Source organism: Cucurbita pepo, chromosome 15 (assembly GCF_057944985.1).
Source record: "Cucurbita pepo subsp. pepo isolate OVF chromosome 15, ASM5794498v1, whole genome shotgun sequence".
Lineage (NCBI taxonomy): Eukaryota > Viridiplantae > Streptophyta > Magnoliopsida > Cucurbitales > Cucurbitaceae > Cucurbita > Cucurbita pepo.
Window position 1 is genome coordinate 7156155 of NC_141812.1, and position 27563 is coordinate 7183717.

Below are 27563 nucleotides of genomic sequence, written 5' to 3' on the forward strand. Positions count from 1 at the left end.
TACAAATATAAAATGAAGCTAGGATGTCTCAAGTTATGGAGAATGATATAAGGGTTGAAGAGCCATTAATACCCTTTTATATATTGATTGTCTCAAAGTTTGCCGTAGGTGAACTAGAAAACTATGATTAACGCTTGTGGAAATTCTTATGAATATAAGATGCGAAAAGTTGGCTACTTTTAATGGTACAAAGATATGTGTGTAACTAAGGTTATGAAAAGATCTGATAATACCTTTTTCATTACGGAAGATGTGCTTCATGGAAGAACTTTCAAAGTATTTTTTCTTGAAGGATAACTGTCACTCTCAATGAAGAACATGGTAATAAGATTCCTTGAGATGAACTCACCTATGGTGATTTAGGTTCTATAACAGTCGAAACTGACCGTCAGCAAATATTGTCTACTTTGGCTCGTTACGTATCGCTATCAGCCTCATGGTTTTAAATGCACCTCTAGGGATCAAAATGATTAATATCATTCAAAATTAGTTTGTCATTCATAATAAATTAATCAGAGTGGCGCAACGGAAGCGTGGTGGGCCCATAACTCACATGTCTCTGATATCAACTATAATGCCTCCAATTAAATGTGTAACGCCCCTAATTTTCTCTACCCAATTAGCGACGTTACCTTATACTCGTCTAATCAACAGGACAAGAGTTCACGTGAGACAGCCTCAATAACGATAATGCATTCATCAATATAAGCAGTTCATACCTAGGAAAACAATAACGACAACCTAGCCTAGAAGTAATCAACAGAGAACTAGAGGAAACAACCGCAAAACTATGAACCCAAAAGAATCCAACAAGGTGCCTACGACACTACAGACTCTCCTCAAGATTTCCATGGCCCTTCGCATCATCCACCGTCAGCCGTACATGGGAGCCTTGCTCTTACCTGAAAATATGGGTAGCACGTGGCTTGAGTATTATATAAAATACCCAGTAAGTCGCCCCACTGTTGGGGTTAAGCATATATTCATACATCCAGACACAAGCAGTCACACACAATACACCTACATGTCGCACACGATACACATACATGACGCACACAACACACATACATGTCGCACATAATACCCATGCATGTCGCACATAACAGCCATAACTTGTCGCACATAATAACCATACATGTCGTACATAATAACCATACATGTCGCAAAGTGTTAGAAGAACGAAGCTGAGAGGGGGGTCTTTCTTCCATTCCTTTCCATGGCCTTAGGCCCTTGCTTTGTCCGGGCGGGGGTGGATGCATGGTAATTTCCCACACATGGCCCACGTGTGTGACTGTGGGCCCACCAGGCGAGCTCGCAAGTGAACTCCCTGGGCCTGGCTTGGTCGGGTATGTATGACATACAATACCGGACGTCACGGACAAAGGAGGGCCTGCATGATATCGTGGCGAACACAATATCAAATATACGCATCCATACCATCAGTAGCATAACGGGGGAGTGCCCCAGGTACATAACCATAGCGTGCATGAGGTTCTTAAGGTTTACCTCCATGGCATTGTACATACAACGTCCCATCCCCTCGCCGCATTACATAGCATAACCGGGTCCACATTGAGCAAGCATATCATAGCATACTAGTTATCTCATTCATGGCATGCGGGGTTCTCATTACAATCATGACATGTCAACCAAGCTCATCATACATACGGGGTAACAAACCGTGTCACGACATCATATTCATAAACATGACATACATAGCAATTCACTGCAAGAATCACATACATAAACATAGCATGCATAGCATTTCACTGCAAGAAACATCTAACCTAGCATACAGCAACAACATATGGTGCATGCAAGGGCCACAGGGCACGCACCAACATACATACATAACTAACGCCAACAGTAAGGTTACTTACCGCCTTGGCCGAAGTCACCCACAATGCTAACTCCAGCGCCTAACTACCTCCTATAAGATAACATGATACACTTAGAGCCCTTTCACAACTAGCTCTTATGCCTAGCTACCAAGGTACGTCCCTATCACAATCTATTTTATCAGAATGGAGTTATACTGACCTCAGATGGCTGAAACAAGGGTGGGAATGGCTCCAGAAGGGTCAAAAACCTAGAAATCGGTATACTATTCGGATGTCGACCGCCAAGCCGCGCCGCCAAGCCGCACAGCCGAGCCGACCTAGCCGAGCCGCCAGTGGAGCCGAAACCGACGGGCTGCGAAGAACCCTAACGGCGCAGGGTTTCTGGGGGCACCTCTGGTTTGGGCCGAAAAGGAACGAGGCCCAATGGTGGTGTCTGAGCGCGGCCTGCGAGGTGTGGGCTGCACGCCAGCCGAGACGAACCGCGTAATGCCGAGGGTCGACCCGCGCCTGCCGCTTCGTCTTCCTCGCCCAAACGCCTCAATAGCCCTAATCGCGAGCTTGGCTGCTGTTACCTGTGGAAGCGTCGTCGTTCGTCCATCTCCGGTGGCGCGTCTGTCCCTGTTGGATTTCGATAATCAGCCAGGGAAATTCCTTTTTCTCGGTGAGAGGAAATCTTCGACAAGAGGTTGTTGGAAGAAAAAATAAAATGCGTAAAAATAACAAAGAGAGAAGTTGAAATTTTGACTGCGCTTGAAATTTCCTATTTAAATATAACCTATCCTACAAATGGCTGGAGAGTGGCCAACTGAATCTGTGACACTTACTAGAAAATTGAGGTCTAAGAATTCGCTAATCCATTCGACGTGTTTGTCAAATGGTCAGACCGAGAATTAATGTAATCGTGTAAATCTAAATAAGGAAAAACTCAGGTTTTATCTAATAGTCCCTCCTTGCCCGACGTACACTAGCGCCTGCTCCTACCTAAAGCTCGCGGCGTTATTGAACCCGATCTGAAGTCTAGCGACGTTTTCGATTGCTCACCTAAACCCTTCAGCTCCTCCCTCACAGGTATGACAGTCACTCAAAAAGGAAAAGACGGCTACTAAGGTACCTAGGGTTTAATACGCCTGAGCTGGCAAGGCATACCTCACCGTAAATCCCATGATTTCCGGCGAGATTTAAGGAGTTCCCTTTTTTTTTTTTTTTTTTGCCTTTTTGAAACCCCTACCGTTACAAAAACGTATCACTATGTGCACATGAAAAATATAAATAATGTGTTTTTTTTTTTTTTTTTGCTTTTCCATTTATTTCCAAATTCCTTGGATTCTTGGAATTTCAAATTTAAAAAATTTGGAGAATTCAAACAAATTTTTAAGATGTAAAAATAAAACGGTGAGAAAAGTATATTTAGATCCACACAACAACAAAAGGTGTGGAAGAATAACTTTTTAGAAACACCCTTTACAAGATCCGTGAAAGAGGTAAAACACTGAATTTCTCAACTCAAAGTCTAGGCTACTGGCAGCTTTAGCCTGACATCTTCGGAAGCTGATTTTCAAAGCTTCTCTAAGAGACTGCTTTAATCGGTTCAACATTTTCTCCTTCTCTTAATGAAGAAGAAGACACAATATATAACTCCAATGATCCGTTCTTGGATTCACAGCCTCCAAGTTTGTAACAACAAAGGCAACCGATCACAGTTATCGTTAAACTATTAAAGATAGAAAGAGAAATGGAAAACGTATCTCTTCACTACCACTTTACTCAACTAGATGATCAACACTTCACTAATTATTTAGATCAATAGAACTGAGATTGTTTTTAAACTATGTATCAAGAGAAGAGAAGGAATAGTTGATAAACTATTTTATTAAAAAAATGTCTTGTACAAATAAAAACATGAGAAGCAAAATAGACATCCAAATAAGCCGTTTGATGAGAATGGTATGGTTTCCTCAAATTTGCAGTCCTAGAATCATCTTGAGCATATGTTCACGATGACTAGACCATAGTTAGAGGGATTTCGTGGTAAAATAAATATTTTTACCCTAAAAAATTAAAATGTCTGCTTTGTCTACCAAATATATATATATATATATATATATATATATATATATATATATATATATATATATATATATATATATTTATTTTATTTATTTATTTATTTATTTATAAATTTTTAAAAGTTTTTATAATATACTTATTATTATTATTATTTTAAAAAAATATTTTTAACTACTTTAGTTAAAAATATTCTTCAGTACACTTCAATTTTTTTTTTTAAAAGTTAAAAAAATTATTACTGACAAAACAAAAACCGTTTATTCATGGATTATTTTCAAAGTTTATGAGTATTTTTAAAATATTATACTAATAATAAGAGTATTTTTTATTTTTTAAATTTAAATTTAAATTTAAATTTAAAGGTATTATTGAAAATTTTAAAAAAAGTTTAAAAGTATTTTTGGAGTTTTTAGAAAAAATGGAAAAGTATAATAAAATTTTCATATTTTAGAATTTTTTTTTTAAGTAGATATTATTTAAAACAAATTATTAAATGTTTATTCCAAAATAAAAAAATATTTTAGAATTTTTTTTAAAGTTTTAAGGGTGTTCTGATACTTTTTTCAATTAAATATATCTATATATATATATATATATATTTTGAGAGTATAAGAATATTAATTAAACTTTATATATTTTTGAAAAAAATACGTGAGATTAAAGGGTATTTTAATTAACTTACGAGATTAGTACAAAATTGATTGCTTAATTTAACAAATTTGAAAGATCACGTGCAGATCACGCATCATTCCTAAACGGGCCAAAACTATCCACTCTGGTTCGGTTCTAGAGACTCGGGCCATTTTCCCAGTCAGCAGCCTCCACCGCCTCTCTTAATGGCAATTACGTAATTTCAGGCCAGGTGTAAAAAGAGTCAGGATCAAGTCATCTTGGTAACAATCACCTGCAAACAGAACCACAGTATGCTCCTTGCTGTCACCACTAACGCTGCTATTAGGTTTGACTTTTCTATTAAATTTTACCCACATGCACATCACGTGGCGTCGATCTGTAACGTTGTCAGAACTCTTAATCCTTCCGATCACTTCCTTTGTAATGAAACTCGAGGGAAATGTATACGATATGTCGACTGTGGCGATTTCTTTCTAAATACTCGCAGGGAACACGCCGTGACTCGAACGGATCATCCCGTCTCTGAGAATGAATATCGAATTGACTTTGAATTGCTTCTCGTTCTTCTTCTTCTTCCTCTTCTTCTTCATCTTAAGTTTGTTCTGCTTGCTGTTTGGTTTGTAGATTAACGTACAAGAATCTTATTGAGAAGCCAGAAACATGTTGGAGGATCAAGTGGCGTACTTATTGCAGAGGTACCTTGGAAATTATGTACGAGGACTCAACAAGGAGGCTCTAAAGATCAGTGTATGGCAAGGTTGGATTCATTTCATTTTACTTCTGCTGTTTCCATCTCATGAGTTTTACTTTAGGAACTTCTGCCAACTGTCTACAGATATTGAGCTTTTGATCTTTGGCGGTTCGAGTTTTGAAAGTTTTATAACTTTAGGCAATAAGAATATGTAATTTTTCTTCGGAATAGTTGTAAGGTGGCTAATGAGAGGATAGCATTGAGTTTGCTAGGAAGATAGCTAGTGGGATTGAACTATGTTACCGATGAATTAGTGAGTTACGTTTCTTCAATTTGGACCTTACTGTTATTCCACTATGGATATAACACTTACAAGGCATTGCATCGCGCTCGGGTAGAGGATATTAGTAGGATTAAGCGCCATTTGATATTAACAATAGACAGTGAACGAGGAGGTCAAGCCCATGATTTCTACCTGTATCTGGTTATGAATTGCGGTAGGAGCATAAAAAATTCTTTCTGATCTGGAAACTTTTATGAGTACGAGATTTTACATAAAATATCTGAATTTGAAAACGGTTGGCATAATTGGGGGGCATTGCATTGTCAAGCATGCGTGCAAAGCTCTATTTGTTATCCTGTATTTGAAGTCGTTATGGTTTTGATTGAGATTTCTACTTGTTTCTGTTACTGTCTCACAGGTGATGTTGAGCTAACAAATATGCAGCTGAAGCCAGAGGCACTCAATGCATTGAAGTTGCCAGTGAAAGTTAAAGCCGGATTTCTTGGATCAGTTAAAATTAAGGTTTGTGAAATTTCCATCAGCACAGTCCATAATATTATTTCATATTGGGATTTTCCCTTCAAAATTGAATAGTTTAATCATACTTATAATTATTTTAACTCCCTGATTGGAAATATTATGGACCAAAACTTACATATCAGCAGGAGAAGAAAATTGAAGCTGAATAGTAAACATGAATCTTTGAAATTTGAAAGGCATCAATGTATTTGAACTGGATGGTTATTAAAGCCCAAATGATCAGGAAAGTGCACTTCATGTTACATAGTGAGACTATGTTCTAATTATTTGTATAAAAAGAGTTGCTCTGTGACTTCTTAAGTTTCAACGATTCATCCTTGGTGCAGAGAAATAAAGAAGAATTATTGAAGGAAAATCTTTTTACAATAGGATCGACAAGCTTTTATAGCCAATTGTGTCGACTGCCAAGAAAGATTGTTAAACAATTATTTCAGTCTGTTGGGAATCTTTTTTGGATAAGAAGCATTAACATTGATGGCATGAAATTACAAAAGAGGGGCATTGCCCCTATGGAGTTACATAAAAATCTCGCCAGTTGGTAAGGGGAGCATTATACCTATAGTGGTGATAGAGAGGAGAACATTTACATCAAGATACAACCAAAGAACTATAGCATAAAAAATAATATGAAACAAAAGCTTCTTATCTTGAAAGATCGGGCGGTTCCTTTCTTGCCAAATACTATAACAGTAAGCTCCAAGGATGCCTATTGAGAATACCAGTATTTGAAACTCTTTGACCTAACCACCACTCCACCCGAGAAATTTTCATGGGCTCCATTTCTTTGTTTCGTTGTTATTGACTCAAAAGGTGAGACATCCAAAAGAACCAAAAGCTGGATACAAGTTTCAAACAATCAAATCAATATCATCAATCAAAAGTTTTTTTTCTTCTCAAAATGATATTCCATGCTGTTGGTGGTTTGGGTGGGGGTAGGGAAAGGAAGATGAATAGTAAGGATTGATTCTTGCAATTCCTTCTGTCTGCAAGCACTTGCCAGACCTTGTTGCTATTAGTGCATTGGGGTCTGGAAGATCTCATGGCCTTGGTGGTACTGGATCTACTTTAGGTGTCAGTAGAAACTGGTGGATTGTGTAGCATAATGGTTATCTTTCATCTCCTCCTTCTAAGGATAATCTACTTCTTCATCCTCTTCTCTGCCTTCACTTTCCTCATTGGCCTCTTTTTGTAAAATGCTTATGGCGTATACTATTTGCTTCTGTAGTCAACTTGCCCTCATCTAATCCCTTTCCAATGTTTGAATTCGTGTATGGTTCTTTTTTCTGATTTCTGTCTGGTTGCAGAAGGTTATAAGAACAGTTTGAGTGTTTTTCTGCTGTCTTGAGCGAAATGCTGAGTTCTGGATTTGTGGGCATCTTTTTGGTTCTCAGATCTACTTGAGCTTGGAATTCAGGTTCCTGACTGAGCTGAACCTTGTAGTGGTCTTAGTGAGTTCTTTTGTCTGCCTTTTGAGCTGGTGGAATAGATTCAGTTAGCTTGTCAGTGGGACGTAAGTCTATTTTCTTTTAATGTGTACACTACCTATTAGTTGGCTTTCAACTTGAGCTAAGGTATTTTTAGTGCTTATGCAGTAAATTGATGGGTATGTTAACCTACGTTCTTCACTTGTCATTTGCTACCTTCTATAAAGCAGTTCATAACTTTCTGACTGAATATTCTCCATCAAATATATGCACATGTACAGTGAAGAAATTCCCAGTTCCCACCACGTGCAATTGCCCATTTTAATTTGTGTGATTTTGAACTTTCTGATCTTTCTGGTGTGTTATTGCATATGAAGAAATCTTGTACATGTTTATTTATTTATTTTTTTTCACAAGATGCAATTTTGTATTGGAAAGAACAAACTCCCAAGGTTTTTATTTCACTGCTAGTTTGCTGCTGGTCTTTTTCAAAAGCTCACACTTTCTCAATTGAAGTTGTCTGAGGATGTTCCACCCATTTATTGAATTCTTGAAGCTAAAAATTCATTTGTAGATTATCCCGTCTCTTCTTTGTTGTCATGTACCCTTGGAAATTTTTAAACGATGGGTTTTCTTCTCCCATGCTAATTTAAGCATTCTGCTTATGCCGGGTCGAAATCTACTTGATCGGTTCTTGGGGCAAGGTCTGTGCCATTGATTTGCTAGGTTTAGTTGCGGATGGATTGCTTCAGGTTTATCAGTGTTTCAATTGCAGCCATCCTTCTTTTCAATCTTTCTTGAGAAAGGATGCACCATTGAATATTAAGATCAACATCTTGTAACCAAGGATTAAAATGCTGGTGAAAATGTGAAGGTCTCATATTTGCAGAAATATTGGTATTGATGGATATATTATAAGAAAGATTTTTGGAACTGAGAAACATATAAAAATCATTTTGATTAATAATTAAGTATTTTGCACTTCTTAAATAAGTTATAAACCTTAGTTTTGGTAGTTATGTTCATATGGGTGAATTTTTGTTTGATAATTTTTTCATCTTTCAATGATATTTATTTGATCTATTAGAAAGATCGGTTGATGCTTTGCATTAATGTTGAATCCTCTCATTTATGGTTAAATTAACAAGTCAAATGGATATTTTGTAACTTCCGATCGAGCAAAATGTTAAGTTCCTATCTTCCCTTTACCATCCAAAGGTAAGGGTTAAAGTGGCCCCTGATACCACTTCGGTACAGAGAAAGTGGCCTCTGATACCACTTTGGTGCAGAGAATTAAAAATCTTTTTAATTGGTGGGCTCTTACATGGCACGTTGATTGGTTCTCTTGTCTTGATTGTTATACATATATTTATGACTTAAACAGGTAATTAATTTTTATTTACTTGTTATTTTGAATTTACTTATTTCCGTTCAGCTATACGGCTATTTGCAAGAGTACTTGTCATATTGTTTCAACTTTGACTTTTGTGTACATGGTTTTTATGTCATTAATACGTCTTCCAAATCAGGTTCCATGGAGCAGACTTGGTCAAGATCCTGTCATAGTGTATTTAGATCGAATTTTCTTATTAGCCGAGCCTGCTACTGAAGTTGAAGGACACAGTGAAGAGGCTATCCAAGAGGTCAAGAAAGCTAGAGTCCGGGTAAGATTTTTCTTTCCCCGGGGGGTTGGGGACAAAGAAACCATATCACCATATAGATTTCTAATTTACTCACTCTTAACATGGAGCAGGAAATGGAAATCAAACTCTTGGAGAGGATGCAGCGAATGAAGACAGAAATGGTATGTCTACTGTATGCACTATGGGTCGTTTCGGTCCCTGAATGGAGGTTGCAAGTTTTCTCTTATATGTTCTTAATCGAGTTTTCTCCACTAATTGCCAATGAATTTCGATTTGCATTGGTGAAACATTAAGATATAATTTCATGGAAAATACGTTGAAGTTGTATTGTAATTTTTTTATGCATTGGTTGTTACTTGTGAGGCTCATGGCCATCGTGATTAAATATTGCTGATCACACCTAAAAAACCCACCCCAAAAAGAACAATAATACTAAAAAAGAATAATAAAAAGAACAAGTAGAAACCCGGTCATTTATTTGAGGTAGGAAACTTTGTCCCTTTTCAAACACTTGCACACGAAGTCACATCCAAATCTTATTAGAGGATATTGATGTCTAGCCATTTATTCTACATCTCTAGCTTAAGGAGAATCAAATTTTATTGATGTTTGAAATTTATAGAAGGGATGTATTATCCGTACTGTTTACAAAGGACCCCATGATGAGGGAGGTATGACTATTGGAAATAAAATTATTTTTTTTATTATTTTTATTATTTTTATTTTTATATAAGAGACAATTTCATTGATGATTGAAATTTACAAAAGGGATGTATAATCCATGGTGTTTACAAAAGACCTTTCCAATTTGTAATGAGGGAGGAGGTATAACTATATGAAGTAAAAATATTAGACAGTTTACACCAAGATATAGCTTGGTAAACAACGTTGTCGAAAATTTGTGTATTTTTTGCAAATATTCTCTGATTTTTTTTCTTTTCATAAATTCCAAAAGAAAGCCATGATGAGGTTTTTCCATAATAGGGTTTTTGTATTCTTGAAAGGGTGGTACGTTAAGGCGATATGCAAAAATTCCTTTACCTCCCTAGGAAATATGAGATACCATCCGAATATATTGAGAATTGTTGTCCAGAAATTCTGAGCGTATGTGCATTGCATGAACAAGTGGCTTTGTGATTCGTTTTCTTTCTTGCATAATAGACACCAATTTGGAGAAAGAGTGATATAAGACATTCTTTTTTGAAGATTTTCACTTGTGTTAATGACTTTATGCGCTATTTTTCAAAGGAAGAACTTCACCTTTTTAGGTTGATGTTCGTTCCATACTGTCTTTGTTAGGGTGGGATTTATTGGTTTCACTTTTTCCCCATGTCCATCATCAAGGATTTTGTAGAAAAGACCCCGTCAGCGCTGGGGAGCCAAGTCGGTGAGTCTGCTTTGTTTAACAATACCACAGGGGCAAGGTCAAGGCTTAATTTGGCCCACTCCGTTGCTTCATTATACTTTAAATTCTTACTAAGCTTCAGGTCCCAAAATTTGTTGACAACATTCTACGTTTCTTTAATCGTGGCTTTTTTGCTGTGAGAGAGCTTGTACAAAAGTCTAAGGTTCAATCCATGGGTCAGTCCAGAATGATGTGCTTCCCCCATCACCCACCTTATGGCGAGTTCGGTTGGTGATGAGGTTTTGATGTTTCTTTATGTACTTCCAAGGCCTTTTTGTAGAAGATGGAAGGGTGATTTTTGTTTGCTGTAGGAGTATATTTAGCCTTTGTAAGATTTCTCCCTAAGGCCTTTTCTTCATGATGATATCTCCATATCCATTTGGCGAGGGGAGCTTTGTTCTTCTTCCTTATCGAGAGAAGATCGAGGCCTCCCTTTTCTGTTGGGAGGTTTATAATATTCCATCTAAAAAGGTGTACATCATCTTTCCACAAGTAGTTTCTGAATGATCTTTCTATATCCGCGACCACTTTTTGTGGCATTTCAAATAGAGACATGTAGTAAGTAGGGAGGTTGGATAATGTGGCTTGTATTAGGATGAGTCTTCCGCCTTTTGAAGTATAACGTGATGACCATGTTGACAACATTCTTTCTATTTTTTCAATATAATCTTCTAGAAGGAAAATGATTTGTGGTTCCTTTTTTAGAGGTAGTCCTAGGTATATATTTGACCATTCTTCCTTTTTAGAACCATATATGCTAGCAAATTCTTCAATAATCTTTGTGCTAATATTGATGCCCATGATCTCTGTTTTTTGTTTCTTTTGGAGATTGATATTTTGTCCAGAGAATCCTTCAAAGGTTTTTACCGTCTCAATTATGTTTTTTTATGGAAAAGGCATCTACCAAGTCAGAAAAGAGGATTGTGTTGTCTGCAAACTGAAGGTGGTTGATGCTCAAGTCTTCATTACCAATATGAAAACCTTTTATCTGCCCTTTGTATTCTGCTTTTGTCAGTAGGCGATTGAGGCAGTCCATTACCATGATGAAGAGAAAAAGGGATAGTGGATCTTTTTGTTTCAGACCCCGTGTGGCATAAATCTTCCCTCTCGGTCTTCCATTGATAATGATGGAGAAGTTTGTGGATGAGATGCATCCTTTAATCCACCTTCGCCATTTTGAGCCAAAGCCTTTTGTCATAGGAATGTTTTCGAGGAAAGTCCAACCAACCTTGTCGAAGGCTTTAATGACTATTCCTTTTTGTTTCTTTCCCATTCATCTATGAGTTTGTTTGCCATGAGGGATGCATCAAGAATTTGTCGCCCCTCTACAAAAGCTGTTTGTTGCCCAATTATTGTGAAGGGGAGAACGTTTTTTAGAAACATTCTGATAATACTCTTCCTATGATTTTATATAAATCGGTCGTGAGGCTTATGGGACGAAAGTCTGCAACAGTGCAATCATCCAATTTCTTTGAGATCAGACATATGTATGTTTTATTCAGGTTGCCATTGATAACTCCGTTTCAAAAAAAAATCTTGGAATACTCTCATGATATATCAACTCTCATAAAATTTCAGCATTTTTTGAAAAAATTATGATGTAAAACCATTCGGTCCTGGAGTTTTATCGGAGCCTAGGTGCTGAATCGCCTTCCCCACCTCTTCTTCAGTGAAAACGACCTCGAGGGAGGCAACTTGCTGTTGTTCAATAGGACTCCAGTCCAGATCGTGGGGAAATTTGTAGTATGCATTGTCCTTTGTGTATAAGGATGTGTAAAAGGACACAAATTGTGATACAATTTCTTCTTCATTCACTAAACTTCTGCCTTGTGTGGATAGTATTTCCATGATGGTACTCTTTCGTTTCTTTGTAACCATGATACGATAGAAAAATTTGGAGTTTATGTCACCTTCCTCTAACCATCGTTTTTTACATTTTTGTCTCCAAGATTGCTCTTCGTTTGCTGCCAACGAAATAAGTTCTGCTTTCCTAAGCTTTTTCTGTGTGTATTGAACTAGTGTGATGGAGCTAGCTTCCACCATCTGATCTAGGAGAACAATTTCAGTTAGCAGTTGGTTTCTATGTGTGGAAATACAACTAAAAACCTCCTTGTTCCATTTCGTCAGGACTTCTTTTAGTCTTTTAAGTTTGTTGATGAAATCGTGCCCCGACCATCCACGGATGGGTGTATTCTTCTACTAGTATTTTACCATTGGTAAAAATTCAGGATGGTTCAACCACATATTCTCAAATCGGAAAGGTGAGGGCCCCATTTATAGCAACCCATGGAAAGTAGAATGGGATAATGATAAGATGTAGGTCTATTCAGTCTTTGAACACCCGCGTTACTGAATTTTCCAAGGAGGCCTTCAGTGGCAAGAAATCTATCGATGAGTGTTGAGGTGGGTGGAGATCTATTGTTTGACCATGTATAAAGTCCATTACTGAGGGGAAGGTTAATGAGTTCGGCTTTTCTTATGAAATTATTGAAGTGTCTCATGCTTTTGGTGGCTTTTCCACTAGATTTTTCATGTGCCCGTTGAGAGGTATTGATATCTACATGGCCATAGATGTCTTTCTTGATATCTACATGGCCATAGATTCCTGTAATCCAAAATCTGTAATTATCAGCTAGTGTAATATGTGTGGTTAAGGTGTATAAGCCTTTGGTGACTTCTAAAATGGTTAAAGTTGGTTCGTTCCACATGATTAAGATCCCCCTGATGTACCTAAGGCATCCAAAGTTGACCAACCAATATGTCTGGGGCTCCAAAGGGATTTAACTGTCCAACGATCAACCTAATTCAATTTTGTTTCTTGAAGAATAACCATTGTGGGATTGTATTTGAGGAGGAAGGACTTGATTAGGGCTCTTTTTTGCCGATCTCCCAAGCCCTTAACATTCCAAGAGATAATAATCATAAGAGGTACTGACCTCCCAATTGAAACTTGCTCGATTTCTCATAATTGATGTTTGAAAGGAGGCCAGCAACCTTTCTAGTCAGTGCTCTCTAGTCAGTGCTCTCTAGTCAGTTTATCTATTTCTTGGCCGTAGTGGGTTTCTTTTTCCTAGATGGAATAGCCATGATGCACATGTGGTGTTTTTTTTAGCCATGGTACCAAGATTTGGATGGCTCTTGTTGGTGTGAGTGTTGCTGATATCGGGGTGCTCTCTTCTACCTCTATTTCATCCTGCTTTTTTTTTTGAAAAAGAGTGCCAAGCTCTGTGTCTGCAAGTTTGATCTCTAGCAATGGATGAGAGATGTTGGGCTTACCCGCGGTGGGGGATAGTGGGGCGGTGGAGAGGGGGAGAGGCTGGATGCATATTCATCGTCTGATTCTTGGTCAATGCCAACCGTGGAGAATTTTATTCTGGGGACGAGGAGGGTTTTTTTGGTTATTTATGATGATGACATGTTTTTCTGGTGATATTGTCACAACTTGTGGGTCGGGATAAGAAGTGGTGTAGTAGATGGGGTTTTGGAGATTGGTGGAAAGTAGGGTGAGGGGTTGGTGGCCTTTGGTTCATGGGGGGAGACCATGGGTTTATGGGGCATGGAAGATGGGGAGGGTGGAGGAGTATGGTTTAGTTGGGGGATTGGCCTTTTTTTTTTTATAGGAGTTGGCTTGGAGGGTAGGGGGTTGTCCATGGCGGATGGGTATGGTCATTACCTTTTTGGGCCTTTGTGGTATGACCATACACTCTGTTAGGTGTAAATTTGGTGGTGAGTCTTGCTGTACTCGAGAGGCCCCTTTAGGTGTTGTTTCTTGGTGGTTTGACCAACGGTGTGGTCCAAGAATGCCGCAAGAAATATCTGTAATAAACTCGGTATCCTCTAAGGTACAAAAACTTTTCCATGCTTGTTTAGTGCCCTAGTAGCCAATCATAACATCAACAAACGATTCTGTATTAAAGCAAGGGTTTATATTGACCATAAGGGGATTCTTGGAAGATGATGATATTGGGACTTCTTTTGGTATGAAACCCCATGTGTTTTTCTCAATAAAAATGGTGGCTTCCATGAGGTCCACTCTCGATGAGGTTTTTTTAGCAATCTCAACAAAACCTCCAAAGGCGTCTCCTATGTGTTTCAAAGTTTCAATATCCGAACGATTAAGAGGCAGATTTTTTATTTTAATCCAACCTCTATAAGAGAGAACCACTGGGTCATTCAGGGTCTTTTTATTTGACGACCATGGTTCTAGTTTCACAGCGTAGGGGTTAGTTGGAAAAAGATATTGAGTATGCATTGGATGCTCCTGATTATCATAAACTAGTCATCGTGAAAATGTTTCCGAGTGATAGTTACCATCGTATCCCATACAGTATGAATGGGGGAGAGGGAAAACTCGTTGTTGATCGTCTTTGCTTTTTTGTTTAGAATCGAAAGACATATTTCTGCATCTATCTTTCTGGCATTTGTGACAACTTTTTAGTAACAAGCAAGGGTTGTGTAGGTAGATGGATATGTCTGTGGTCTTGTCTTCTACTCTGAGATATTGAGTTTAGTTGATGGTCTGGTTGTTTTAGTGGACAACACGGAATAGTTTCCAATAAGATTGAAAAAAGCCATCCAACCATTCTGTTCGCCCACTGGGACAAACAGTTTGTTAAGACCTCCATTTCCATGAAACAATGAGATTTCAGCCATAGTACTCTTCTTATTTCTGAGTTTTTTTATCCAAATGGTCTGTTCCAGAAAACGTTTCAACTTGAAGAATTTTTGGTTCAATGGAGCCAATAGTAGTGCTTAATAAGATGTTTTCAGCCATTGGAAAGAGTCCCATTTCAATGATAGGAAAAAAGCTGTCTCGGGTGATTTGTAATAGCTTGATTCTTGTTCCCCTGTATCTGTCATCTAACTAACTCAATTGTATAGGTCTTCCTATCAATGACAATTTTGCATCTCTGAAGTATTTGGTGTGATGCCATGGGTCAAAGGTTACAGTCAAATGAATTTGAAATCCTTGCTGGTTGATGGGTCAAAAGTTACTGTCCAAATGAAATCCTTGCTGGTTGATGCAAATCCTTGCTGTCGGAGGTACAATCAGGCAAAAACAGCAACCTAGCTGCTTTTTGAAAAGCCGAGGATGAAATCTTCAGAGATTGATTCCAAGGCTTTTTATTGGTGGCTGTCGTCGTGGGTTGAGCAAGCGTCGTCGTCGGAGGAGCGGCTGTACACGTTTACTGGCACTGGAAGTCAGAGGAGCGGCTGTCGTCGTGGTCTTCTTCGGTCGGAGGAGTGGCTCGCCGGCTGTGTAGGTGTGGGATTGGAGGGGCGGTTGTCCTTATGGTCTTCTACGTCTTCCCCACCTTGGCACGGCGCCAAAAGTCGCGACTCTTCGCTTCTGGAAATCGCTACTTTGTAGGGAGGCAGCAACGGAGGAACCATGACGGCGGCTTCGGAAGTCGCAACTCTCTCTCTTTCATGATTTGTTGTTTTTAAATATATGGTTTTATGATTTGTTGTTTTTCTTGCACAATGGGCACTCATTTTGAAGTGAGTCATGTAGGACATTCTTTTTTGTAGGTTTTTACTTGTACTAATGACTTTATGCACCGTTTTCCGTAGTAGTTCTCCTTTCCATATTGCTCATGTGAGGTTTATTACTTCTACCTTTCCCTTATGTCTATCATCAAAGATTTTATCAAAAAAAAACTTCAACACTAGGAAATCATTTCAATGAGCATGCTTCTTGAGATGAGACAATACTATTGGGGCAAGCTAAAGGCTTAATTCGCTTCATTCTATATCTTTGTTATCCTTTTAGGTTTCTACTGAATTTCAAGTCCTAGAATTTGTTTACATCTTACCATGTTTTTTGACTACATCCTGATATTTTTGGAGCCTGAAGGCCCTGAACTCCGGAATTCCTGTTTTCCTTCCTCATAATTGATGTCAAGCATATGTGATATATTTTTTTATTTGCATGGCTTTAATTTCCTTTCCCCCTTCTTTTTTTCTTTTCTCTAAAGAATAATTCGTGGTTGGGATCACTGATCAGCACAATAATCGGAAATTTGAAGCTTTCGATATCAAACATCCACGTCAGATACGAGGATATTGAAAGGTAAAAAAGAATGTCTCTACTTCATGTGCTTGATTGATTTATTTAATAGCATAAGTTTCCATTTGCAGCAATCCTGGACATCCATTTGCAGCTGGTGTAAGCTTAGAAAAACTTTCTGCTGTTACCGTAGATGATGATTGGAAGGAGACTTTTATAACTGGTGGTGCACTTGATCGTATTCATAAGGTTTGGTTCTTAGACATTTCATTTTTTTTGTAATGTCCTTGTCCCCTTCTCTATTTATTGGACATGAAATACGATCTCTGTGTTACTATTGGAAAAGATCCAATTATGTGCAGGCTTTTTGAAAAAACTTTAATAACACACAGAATGCTAAGGCTGGAGCGTTCAACTTGCAAACCTTTATAGTTGTTAACTGTTTATTTCTACTCTTATTTTTATTTTTCTGTAGGAAACGGACTTTTAGTTGGTAAGTGAAAAGTTAAACTATAGCATTCTTCTTTTCTGAACCAAGAAATAGCTTTTTCATTGACAGATGAAGAGATACAAAATGTTCAGAGAAGAAACCTTTGGTCAAAACAACAGCCACAAAAAGACAAAACCAACTTTAAACTGGTTAGAACGGCAACTAACCCACATGCTCAACATGCTTAAGAAACCAAACAAAAAAGATAAAACGATAAATCTGCACCCAAACTGCCAAAACGGAACAAGCAAAAACAGTAAACCAGCAGCTCCTTAAGTTTTCTGCAGGGTGAAGAGGTTGTGTGATGAAGTTCGAGAGGTGGTGAAGTTTAATGCTTTTATGGTGTTGGTCACAGGGTCTTTTTGTATTTTTGTAATTTGATCTAGGTTTGATTTTTTGGATTAGTCTTTGGACTCCCTTTTTTGTTGATCTTGTTTCTCTGAATTCTTTGTATTTCCTTCATTCTTCTCAATTAAAGCTTGGTTCTTGCAATAATAATAAACATAAAATAAATAAAACAAGAAAATTTCCTTCAGAGATAAAATCTTTATGTAATCCCATGAAGCTGAAAGGAATTTGGCATTATGATAATCTTTTGGCATTAAGATAATCTTCAATCATATAGAACTATTCGATTGGAAAATATGGTAAGTGTGAGTCCTTGTTTTTTGGGTGATAATACTAAGTATGATAATCTTTAGATAATTGATGAACTGATGTCTCCTTTTGAGCCAATTTCAATTAAGTAACCACTAAATTGCTTTCTTCCCGTTGCTACCCTTTATTTACTACATGAGACCCATGACATACAAACTTCTCACTCATCCTTTAGGCATATGAATCGAGAAATTTTAGAGATGTGGTTAGGATATTGATGTGGATGGATAAGAGGTAAATTCATTTTAGTCTTGACTAAGTCATTGGTTAATCCTTTTAGTTTTCATGTGGGTTTTAGATTTCTTTTAATTCTCTATTAATGAGAATCCCTCTCATGTATTCTTCACGACTTTTTTGATTTATAATAAAGACAGGAGTTAATCTTGGTGTGAATCCTCCTTTTATCTTCATGGGCTACACCAGATATTACGGGGCCATGTCTATCATTAGAAAGAAGTTGAGTTAGTGAAATATGGTTATCAATATGACACTTAAGAGTAAGGAGCGACTGTTTATGGAACTAATGTTCGAAAGAATTTAGACCACTGAAGATTTGAAAGGAATTTGTGGTGAAATGTGGTTACAAATGGAGTGACTGAGAAGTTTCTAGAAATATTTTGTTGGAGAGCTTAGGCCTCTTGGATTGTTTAGGAAACTTGTAATTGTCCTTCCTAATATCAATCCCATTTTGAATTATTAGAAAAAAAGTTTGTAGCGAAATGTGGTCATAAATGGTGTGCATAGGAAATTCCTAGAAATCATTTGTTGGAGAGTTTAGATATCTTGGGTGGTTTAGGAAACTTGTAATTGTCTTTCTAATTGTCAATACAATTTCATTCGAAGTCCTTCTCACCATCTTAAAAGAGATGGAGAGACCTTTCTCCTCCCTCTCTCCATAAAACCCTAATTCTTTCCCATTAGCTGTCATTGCTTGGGACTGTTGTACATCGTTATCTCTTCACTTCTCGCTTGTTGTCCTCTATCTCGCCATTAGCCAGTTCTTTTTCTGTCCACTTTATTGGTCTATTTGACTTTTGCGCTAGTCTCTTCTCTTGGCTGTTAATCAATTTTTCTTTGTAGTCACTTTCTGCCATTTTTTGCCGTTTGGACGCCTTTTTGTGTGCCTCTTGTCAGTTTGTTTCATAAGCTATTAATACGTTGGTTGCCCTTTGTTGCCCTTCTGTTATGAATTTTGTTCATCCATCAGCTTGTTTGCTTTTGGTTTTCATTAGAACGTAGTAGTTGCTGTATTGAAGAGAGTTATTATCAAACATATGGATTTAAACTCCTCCCTCAGGAGCAATTGTCAATTGTGTTGTATAGCGAATATTTGATGGAGGGAAAGTAATTAGTATGAAAAATGGGACATGAGCAAGCGTAGTAAACCAGAATTCATCAATGACTATGGAGGTTGGACTAAAATCATGAACTTACCTCTCACTATTAAAATATGCGCAGTAGGTCATTACTTTGGTGATTTAATTCGTATTTCATCTAAGACCCTAATTTGTTGGATTGTAGGTCAACTTATATTGAAGTTCAAAAGAACATTTGTTGTTTCATTCTTGCCTCAATGGAAGCTATTGATCCAAGAAGGGAAAGTTTTTCCTTCAATTTGGGATATCACTTCAACTGATATTCCTTCCATCTAATGTCATATGATATCACTTTAGATCTAAAATATTTTTTGAATCTATAGGACATTACTCGAATTGGCTTGGTAATTGAAGATGAAAAGTCTCCTCAACATAGATATTCACCACCTTTTGATGATTTATTAGTTTAATCACCATATTTTTTGTATGCTTCATAGGAAAACTTAGAGCTTCCTATTGCAATCGCTAATGTGACCCCTTTAGGTGACTCCCTTAGGGCGCTTGAGTTCTCTAAGTTTTTAAGTGTTCTGGATGTGAAAGATTGTTTTGTTGTAGCTTATCCACAATTCTATACTTGAAGAATAGTGCGTCATTCTTCAATTCCTCCAATTACTGAGGATAATACTTTGAATCTAGATTCCGTTGAAGAAAATATTTTTAGTTTTTGGCACCACAATGCCAAGCCCCTTACGGTGCTTGAGTCTGCAACTTGGATTTAGAGGTAAATGGCCTAGTTAATAGGTGCATACGGAAGAATAGGATTATGATTTTGTGCACAAGATGACCCTAGAACGCTATAACCCATTGAAGCTACAAAACAAGTTCTGATTAGAGGATATTGAAGAAGAAATTGTAAGAATTGATGAAATAGAAATTCAATTAAATAAATACTTCCGTAAGTCGGTGAAAAGAAATCCAAGAAAATGAATCAAGAAAGAGTGGGTATGCTGAACGGAAGAAGGAAGAACAAATGGAAAAAAAGAAGTGCTGGGTGTTGCCTGCTGGAATTTGAAAGGGCATGCAACTCAGACAGTTGAGGCACAAAAAATCTTCCTGAACATAATTAACCAGCCAGCTGGAACCCAAGTCAAAGGAATTACATGCAAAAACAATGGACAGGATAGTGGAAACCTTCTTGAAGCAAAAATTGGACTGTTTGGTTTGAGAAAGTAATGAATTTTTCCCACACTTTCAAGTTTGCATGAAATTGAAGCGTGTATTCAAGAAAATATTCACAGGGGGTCAAAATATCATGGGACGATGATTAAAAAAGTTGTTCCTTGCAATTACCCCTAGATGTACCCAGAATCTGTCGATTTTGAGAATTATGAAGAAAAAGTAACACACCCTACACATTTAACCAAGGTAACCTACAAAGAAGTTTTGTGAGCTACAAAGGATACCTCAAGCTCATATTGGTCATCAGTTGAGAATTAGAAAGCTTCAGAATATGAAGAAAATTTGCAGATTAACAAGAATATTGATGGGAGAGAAATTGTTGCTGTCCTCGAAATGGTTGAATGGGCAAGAAAAATGTTTCAATGATTTTTTTTAAAAAAAGCTTTTCAGGCTATAACAAAATCCATGGAAGAACTACTCTTTGATGGACTTATTGATTATTCTTATGAGGAGAGGGTTCAAACAACAACGAAGAACATCGAAGACCATGGAGGAACAATTTTTTCATGAATTTGATGAATATTTCAATGATGAAGATAATTTTTTTTCCCTTGCTTGGGTAACTCCTTGCCAAAATGGTAGAATTACCAAAGGGAAAGAACGGGAAGATGTGCTATTACAATCTGAATTAGATGGAATTTGAGATTCTTCTCAAATGTGTTTAACCAAGCTGGAGGATTTCTATTTATTTTTATTGATGGTTTTGGTGAGGATTTATGGCAAGTACACAATCTGGAGTAATTGATTGAAGACTTTCAGGTTGGATATTTTGCTTCTTCAAGAACCCACGATCCTCAAGATCAGATTTATGGATTGCGAATTATTTGGAAGTTTGATAAGTTATTACATTGAAGTTTTGATGGGTTGTAAACAAAATATTCTTTGAAATTTTGATGGAAGTTTTTTGGGCTTCATTCTTTTTGATTGTATGGTCTTTATTTGTTTTGGAAACTTGTATTCTTAGAATATTTTTTTTTCCTTTTCATATATCAATGAAAAGTTGTTTGTTGTTAAAAACTGGACTTGGCATACCTTTTCAATCATCATGAATATTCAAACAAAGATCTACTAACAAAAACCTCCCATTTAATTCACCAACTTCTTTATCTTTTATTACAACACTATGAAAGGTAAGTTAACAAAAACCTCCCAAACCTCCCATTTAACGGGATTTGGAGATGGATTCTTAGGAAAAAACCGATCTCCAATTGATAGAGAAGGCTGGATATATGATTTCACAATGTCCACATAGGAGGAATTATGGCTGCACTTCAAAGGTAAGTAAGTCAACCACGTTTAAAAATCCATTAGGAACACCAATCACCTTCCTACCACCAAAAATTGGCTACACAATACAATAAGTAACTGATAGGGAAGAAAACCAACATTTTTGAATTCTGGTCCAAACTCATCTCTATCTTACTTGGAGAAAAAACTGAAATGTGGGCCAAAACACCATTTCAACCATGGATTTTTTAGCCATCATGGATGAGAAAATTAAAAATGAACAAACGATTTAAAATCTATATCTTCAATAAAAAATACTCGTTTTCAAACAAAATGCAGTGATAACTCATCAATACAACTACTTCGATCCATTGAAAAAAAGAACAAAATGAAAAAATGGATGTTGAGAACCAAATAGCGATAGACGATGATGATGGGTAGTGAACTTGACTAACGATAGACAACATGATCTGACAGACGACAAAAGACCATGAGTGTGGGATGAGAGGACGCGACTAGAGAAACACAAACATAGATTTGTTGGTGCAGGAGAAAAGGACACGGGCTGATGAACGATGATTGGTAGAGGAAGAAAGGCCGTGAATGTGAGTTGAGAGGAAGAAGAAGAGAAGCAAAGGTAAATGGCTGATTAGCAGAGGAAATGCGAATGGATTGGGGTGATGAACCAGGTTGTGGGCAAGATTACGTACTGTCAGAAGGATGGGAACAAAGAAGTTTCTCGGTTAGTGACAATGATCGACAAATCCACGGCAGATGACGATGACGGGGGCAGGGGTTGATGGAGAGGGTTAGGGTTTTTTCGGTAATGGAGAAGAGGGGGGAGAGTGCACAGGAGGAGAGAGAAGTGTTTTTTATTTTTTGATGAATAATAAACACTCTTTGGAGGGTCATTGGAGATTTGTCTCATTTGATGCTTGGTTGCATCATTTTCCATGCATTAATTTGCTTGTCTCTAAAGTTCTTATCACTATATCGTATTTTTCTGTTGGTGCTTGCAATGATTTAACTAAATAAGGTTCATAATACAAGAATGGCCTGGGGTTCATGGTCATATAGAATGGTATGGTGCCAACAACACTATGAAAGGTAAGTTGTACCAAAGTTCAGCCCCAGAAAGGCAAGTTGCATATTGAATTAGTTTCATTGTTTTTTCTTTTCAATTCTTGTATCTCTTACTTTTTATTGCCATTTTTCCTAATTTCAGCTTGTTGCTCATGTTTTGTTTCTTGTTAACAGTTTGTTGAACTCAACCAGTTAGCAGTTTATCTTGATTGTGATATATCTCCTTGGTATATGGATAAACCGTGGGAGGATTTGCTTCCATCAGAATGGGACAAAGTACTCCACTTTTACTCTTCCTCTCAAGTGTTGATGTCTTTTAATTTGGAAAATTAGTATTGTGTTTCTGATACCCTATTCCTTTTAGGTATTTCGCTTTGGTACCAAGAATGGGAAACCAGCTGAAGGTTTTGACAAAAAACACAGCTACATCTTGCAACCGGTGTCTGGATATGCAAGGTATACAAAGCTGCGGGAAAATGATCATGCTGATAGCCGTGAACCTCTACAGAAAGCATCAGTATATTTGGATGACGTGACACTCTGTTTGTCAAAGGTTATTATATATAGACATTTACATCTGAAACACCCTAAACTGTAATTTTGCATTAGAAACAAATTTTATTGGAAGAATTAATGAAATCCTTCGATGCAGTTATCTGAATTAGCAATCCCAACTCAAAATAGGATTTTTGTTGATATGAAAGGGGATCATTCTGAAAGTATTTTAATGTGGAAGCCTAGAGAGTAGTCAAAAGAAAAAAATTTAAACCAGAAAACGTCTTTCTGAATGATCTTTTTATATTTCTTTTTGCAGAATGGGTACAGAGATATCCTAAAATTAGTTGATAATTTTTCTGCGTTCAATCAACGATTAAAGTATGCTCATTTTCGGCCTCATGTTTCCGTGAAAACTGATCCTCGTTCCTGGTGGAAGTATGCTTTTAATTCAATCTCTGATCAGTTGAAGAAGGGAAGGTAATTTTGACCAGTTGTGCTGTTTTCTCTAAAGGATTTGTCTCCATTTGTTATTGAATTAAATCTTCTCATCTGATAAAAGAACACAAGAAAAAAAAAAAAAAAAAAAAAAAAAAAAAGAGAAGCTTTTCTTGATAATAAATCCTTTTTGTTTGTTTTTTTTTTTTTTTTTTTTTTTTTCTTTTTTTTTCTTTTTTGTATGTTTTAAACATTTAGTATACAGTTCTGATTTGAGTTAGGTGATGCTTAGTAAGGTTAAGTAGAAACGGTTTTCTAATCATACTTTTATTTGAGTTACATGTATAGAAACACTGGGTGACATGTTCTATTTTTCTCGGTTTGTGTAAATATTCTGTGCTGCTAGTTTGTGGTCAAAAGTCATTGAATTGAGCAGTATACAACAACAAATATAGCATGATGATGCTAGGTAGGTGTCATAGTTGCAAGTCTAAATTAGCTGGGTTTTTTCTTGTTAAATCAATAGATAATCTAAATTCCCTAGATACTAGGTAATGTAGGTAATCCTTAGAGAATAGGTATCGTAGATAAATCTAAATAAAATCTCTAGTTATTAGGTAACAATAAATCTAAATAATAATCCCTGGATACTAGACAACTAAATCTAAATAAATCCAACCAGATAAATTAGGGAGGTCAACTCCTTCCCTTATTTAATATGAGATTATACAAATATCCTTTGACACCCCGCTTGAGCTAAGTAATAGATATCATTCGTAGTTTAGACTTGGATAGATTTATGTGCAATATTGATTGCATTACTTCGACGACATGGCTTTAGTGTCAAGGCATGATATCAATGATAGCTATGAAGGACTTAAATAAATTTGTCAATGGTAGCTATGAAGCCTTCGAATAAATTTATCAACGGTAGCTATGAAGGTTTCAAATAAATTTGTCATTGGTAATTATGAAGGCTTTGAATAAATTGTCAACGATAGATATGAAGGCTTCGAATAAATTTGGTCAAGGGGAAAGATCAGGTATGAAGGCTCTGAATAAATTTGGTCAAGTGGAAGATCGGTAGGTATGAAGGCTTTGAATAAATTTGGTCAAGTGAAAGATCGGTAAATTTGGTCAAGTGAAAGATCGGTAGGTGAATCTGCCGAAACCAAATAGAACTGAAAATTCTCATTATCCAAAACTGAAATCTTTAATTCTGTTGGTTCAAAAGTTACAAGTGCAGATGGGTCGCCATAGATTGGAATATCATGAGCAGCCAAAAGATTTACCAATTGGGTTGTCCCTGGAATCACAATTGAAAAACTCCTCTTCTTTGGCCAGTATAATTGCAGCAGAACGAACAATAGGGGCGCTGTAAATTTCTTCCCGACCTTCTTCTGTTCTTCCTTCACTGGCACAATCAAACCCTTTTCTGCAAATTTATTAAGGATCTCACCAGTACGAACTTTAGGTGTTTTTGATCTCCACTGCCTGAAGAGTCCAGAAGGCCTTCTCCAATCCACCAATGTTGTAACCGCTTATTTAACACTACATTTTCAAGAAATGCAGCAAAATATAAAGAACACTTATGGCCATAAATTTGGCAACTGGAACTCATTCTGCCTCGCGATTTCACTTCCGTTGTCAACGAAATGGGCGGAAACATAGTACTTTTGAAGTTATTTAATCAAGAACATATATTTAATTTATTGGAAACATAGTACTTTTGAAGTTATTGACCATTACTTTGGTGGTCTAGTAAGTTTTCTTTTCGACACTTGATATGTTGGATTGCTGTAAGGCATTTATTGAAGTTGAAAGGAATTTGTGTGGTTTTCTCCTAACTATTATTGAGATTAAGGATAAGATAAGAGGGTATGTGTTCCTTAGATACGAAAATGATGTTGTTCTAGATCCTCCAAATATTTTCAATGAAATTCCTTCGCGAATGATTTATCAAAGTCATTGGATTTATATCGATTACACCATTTCTATATTGACATCGTAAGGATCAATTAATTCAAGGTTTTGAGAGCTTCGATTTGGTTGTCATTTTCTTAAATTTGTAGATGATGGTTGGGGATAAATCCGTATCTTCCACTTTTTGTTGTTTGTTGGATCCAATATTTTGGATTCTTACTTAAAATGTTCTCCATTTTCTTATCCTAACTAATCGTACGGCCGTCTTCTTTCTTCTTTCTTCTCCCCCTCCTCCATCCCTGTTATTTTATTTTCTTTAGTTTATTTCTTTTTAGATTCTTAATTGTTGTCTTTGAGGCTGTTAATTCTTCTACTTTTCTACATTATATTCTTTGGTATGTTGCAGTGGAAAAATGACATGGGAGCAGGTTCTGAAGTTTGCAAACTTACGCAAGAGATATATCTCTTTGTATGCTTCGTTGCTTAAGTCTGATCCTACTCGTGCAATTGTTGATGATGACATACATATTGAGGAACTTGACCGCGAGCTCGATATTGAGCTCATTCTTCAATGGAGGTACATTTTGACAAATTTATCCTTAAATGCGATACAGGGCCATAATGTGATGTTTGTATCATTTTTTTAATTCTCCTTTTCTACTTTATTTCCTTGTTGGTCAAGACCCAATTTGTCTTGCATGGTTGGAATGTTTGGGCTGAGTCTAGAAGCTTATTATGTAAAATACTTTTTTTTTGAAAACGAATCTATATGACTTTTTATACTTTTTATAAGGTTATTATGTAAACATCGGTCGGTTTGATGTAGCAAATACGTATTGTACTATAGGTTTTTTCCTCCCAATACATTTGGGGGGGGGGGGGGGGGGGGGGGGGGAAGGTAAAAGAAAAAGAGAAAAGAGCAAAACGGATGGAAAAACAGGAACAAACATGAAAATAAAAGTAGAATTAAGGAGAAATAAAAGCTTCCCAGTTGATACAACTACCCTGCAGAGAGAACTATTAGAAAGCTCTGGGAGCTGAGCACCAAAAAAAAGCCTTTAGTTAGCCACAACAAAACAAACCGACCAACCTCTTTGCTTACTGGCAAAAATTCTCCACCAAATTCTGAAATGATAGCTATAACCACATTAACCCATAATAGCGAAGGCCTTGAAGGCATGCAAGGGCCAATGAGCACAAGAAGTGTGTTGCACATGTTGTTGTTGTGGAAAACCCAATAGATATTTACGATCCCATTGAAGATTCTTCCATGGCACTTTACAGGGGCTTGGAAGGCTTCAAAGGGCTTGCCCAGCTAATAACTCCTTCAATGCTAGAAGAGTATTGAGAAATATATTTTTTGGCCTCATTTTCTCAGGGTTAAAGCTGCTTTTCTGAGTTTCAAGCCCTTATGTCTTTGTTATACATCCTCCAGAAGAGTTAGCTTATCTGCACTTTCAATAGATCACCTTGAGAGAGCGCCTTCTTGCCACTTCTTTTGTACAAAAGGCATAGATTCTGCTTTACAATCGAGAACAGATATTTGAGAAATATAATCATCTTAAGATTTCTTGCCTAGAAACAAATTATTTTTGTGCCAAGTTTTTATTAGATCGTTCAGAATTCTGAACTTCTTAAGAATTGAGAAACCTACCCACCCATTAAAGTAGTCTTGCTGCAACAAATTCGGAAGGGAGAAGGATCCCATGAGAAATTCCTCGGATTCCATCAGTAAAAGATAATGTTCCAAGGTAACCCTTGCCTTTCTAGAAACCCTTGATTTCACATAAAGCATATGCCATTCATTTAACGTAAAGAAGTTAAGAATGAGTATGAAGGGGTTCTAGAACCCCTTGACCAAGTAAACCGCCACTTTGGAAGAGAGAGCTCCATCCAATTTAGCTCTTCTATTACACGATTAGATAACCACATGCTATGCCTTTTGTTCTATTCACAAAAGATCTTTCATGAGTCCATCTGACTATTAAAGCCCCATCCTCCCCCCAAACACCATGGGAAAGCAATGTAGGCAGAGAAAGATCTAAGTTCTTGCCGTAAGTATTTTCTTTCTCTGTAATTGGTTGGATCATAGACCCAAAATTCCTTAAGTCAGCTAAAGAAAGTCCAATTGAAAAGTGTGTCCTCGATTAACTCCATT

At 36.9% G+C, this 27563-nt stretch overlaps 1 protein-coding gene and 1 long non-coding RNA gene across 2 annotated transcripts in view; one reads left to right on the forward strand and one right to left on the reverse strand.

Moving 5' to 3' along the window:
* Positions 1–604: 604 nt before the first annotated feature.
* Positions 605–3025, reverse strand: LOC147789239 (uncharacterized). The gene is made up of 4 exons (XR_015411995.1): positions 2823–3025; positions 2041–2459; positions 1881–1930; positions 605–902 (listed from the first exon to the last, which is right to left on the reverse strand). It is a non-coding gene; the product is annotated as an uncharacterized LOC147789239 (long non-coding RNA).
* A 1928-nt stretch (positions 3026–4953) lies between these two features.
* The window catches only part of LOC111811402 (pleckstrin homology (PH) domain-containing protein), a 72023-nt gene continuing 49413 nt past the window's right edge, over positions 4954–27563 (forward strand). The window contains exons 1-10 of the mRNA XM_087117799.1: positions 4954–5298; positions 5934–6037; positions 9009–9143; positions 9233–9283; positions 16506–16600; positions 16669–16786; positions 22724–22825; positions 22914–23102; positions 23364–23524; positions 25812–25982. Of these exons, the coding sequence (XP_086973925.1) occupies positions 5202–5298; positions 5934–6037; positions 9009–9143; positions 9233–9283; positions 16506–16600; positions 16669–16786; positions 22724–22825; positions 22914–23102; positions 23364–23524; positions 25812–25982 (1223 nt within the window). The 5' untranslated portion in view covers positions 4954–5201. The remainder of the gene's footprint in view (positions 5299–5933; positions 6038–9008; positions 9144–9232; positions 9284–16505; positions 16601–16668; positions 16787–22723; positions 22826–22913; positions 23103–23363; positions 23525–25811; positions 25983–27563) is intronic.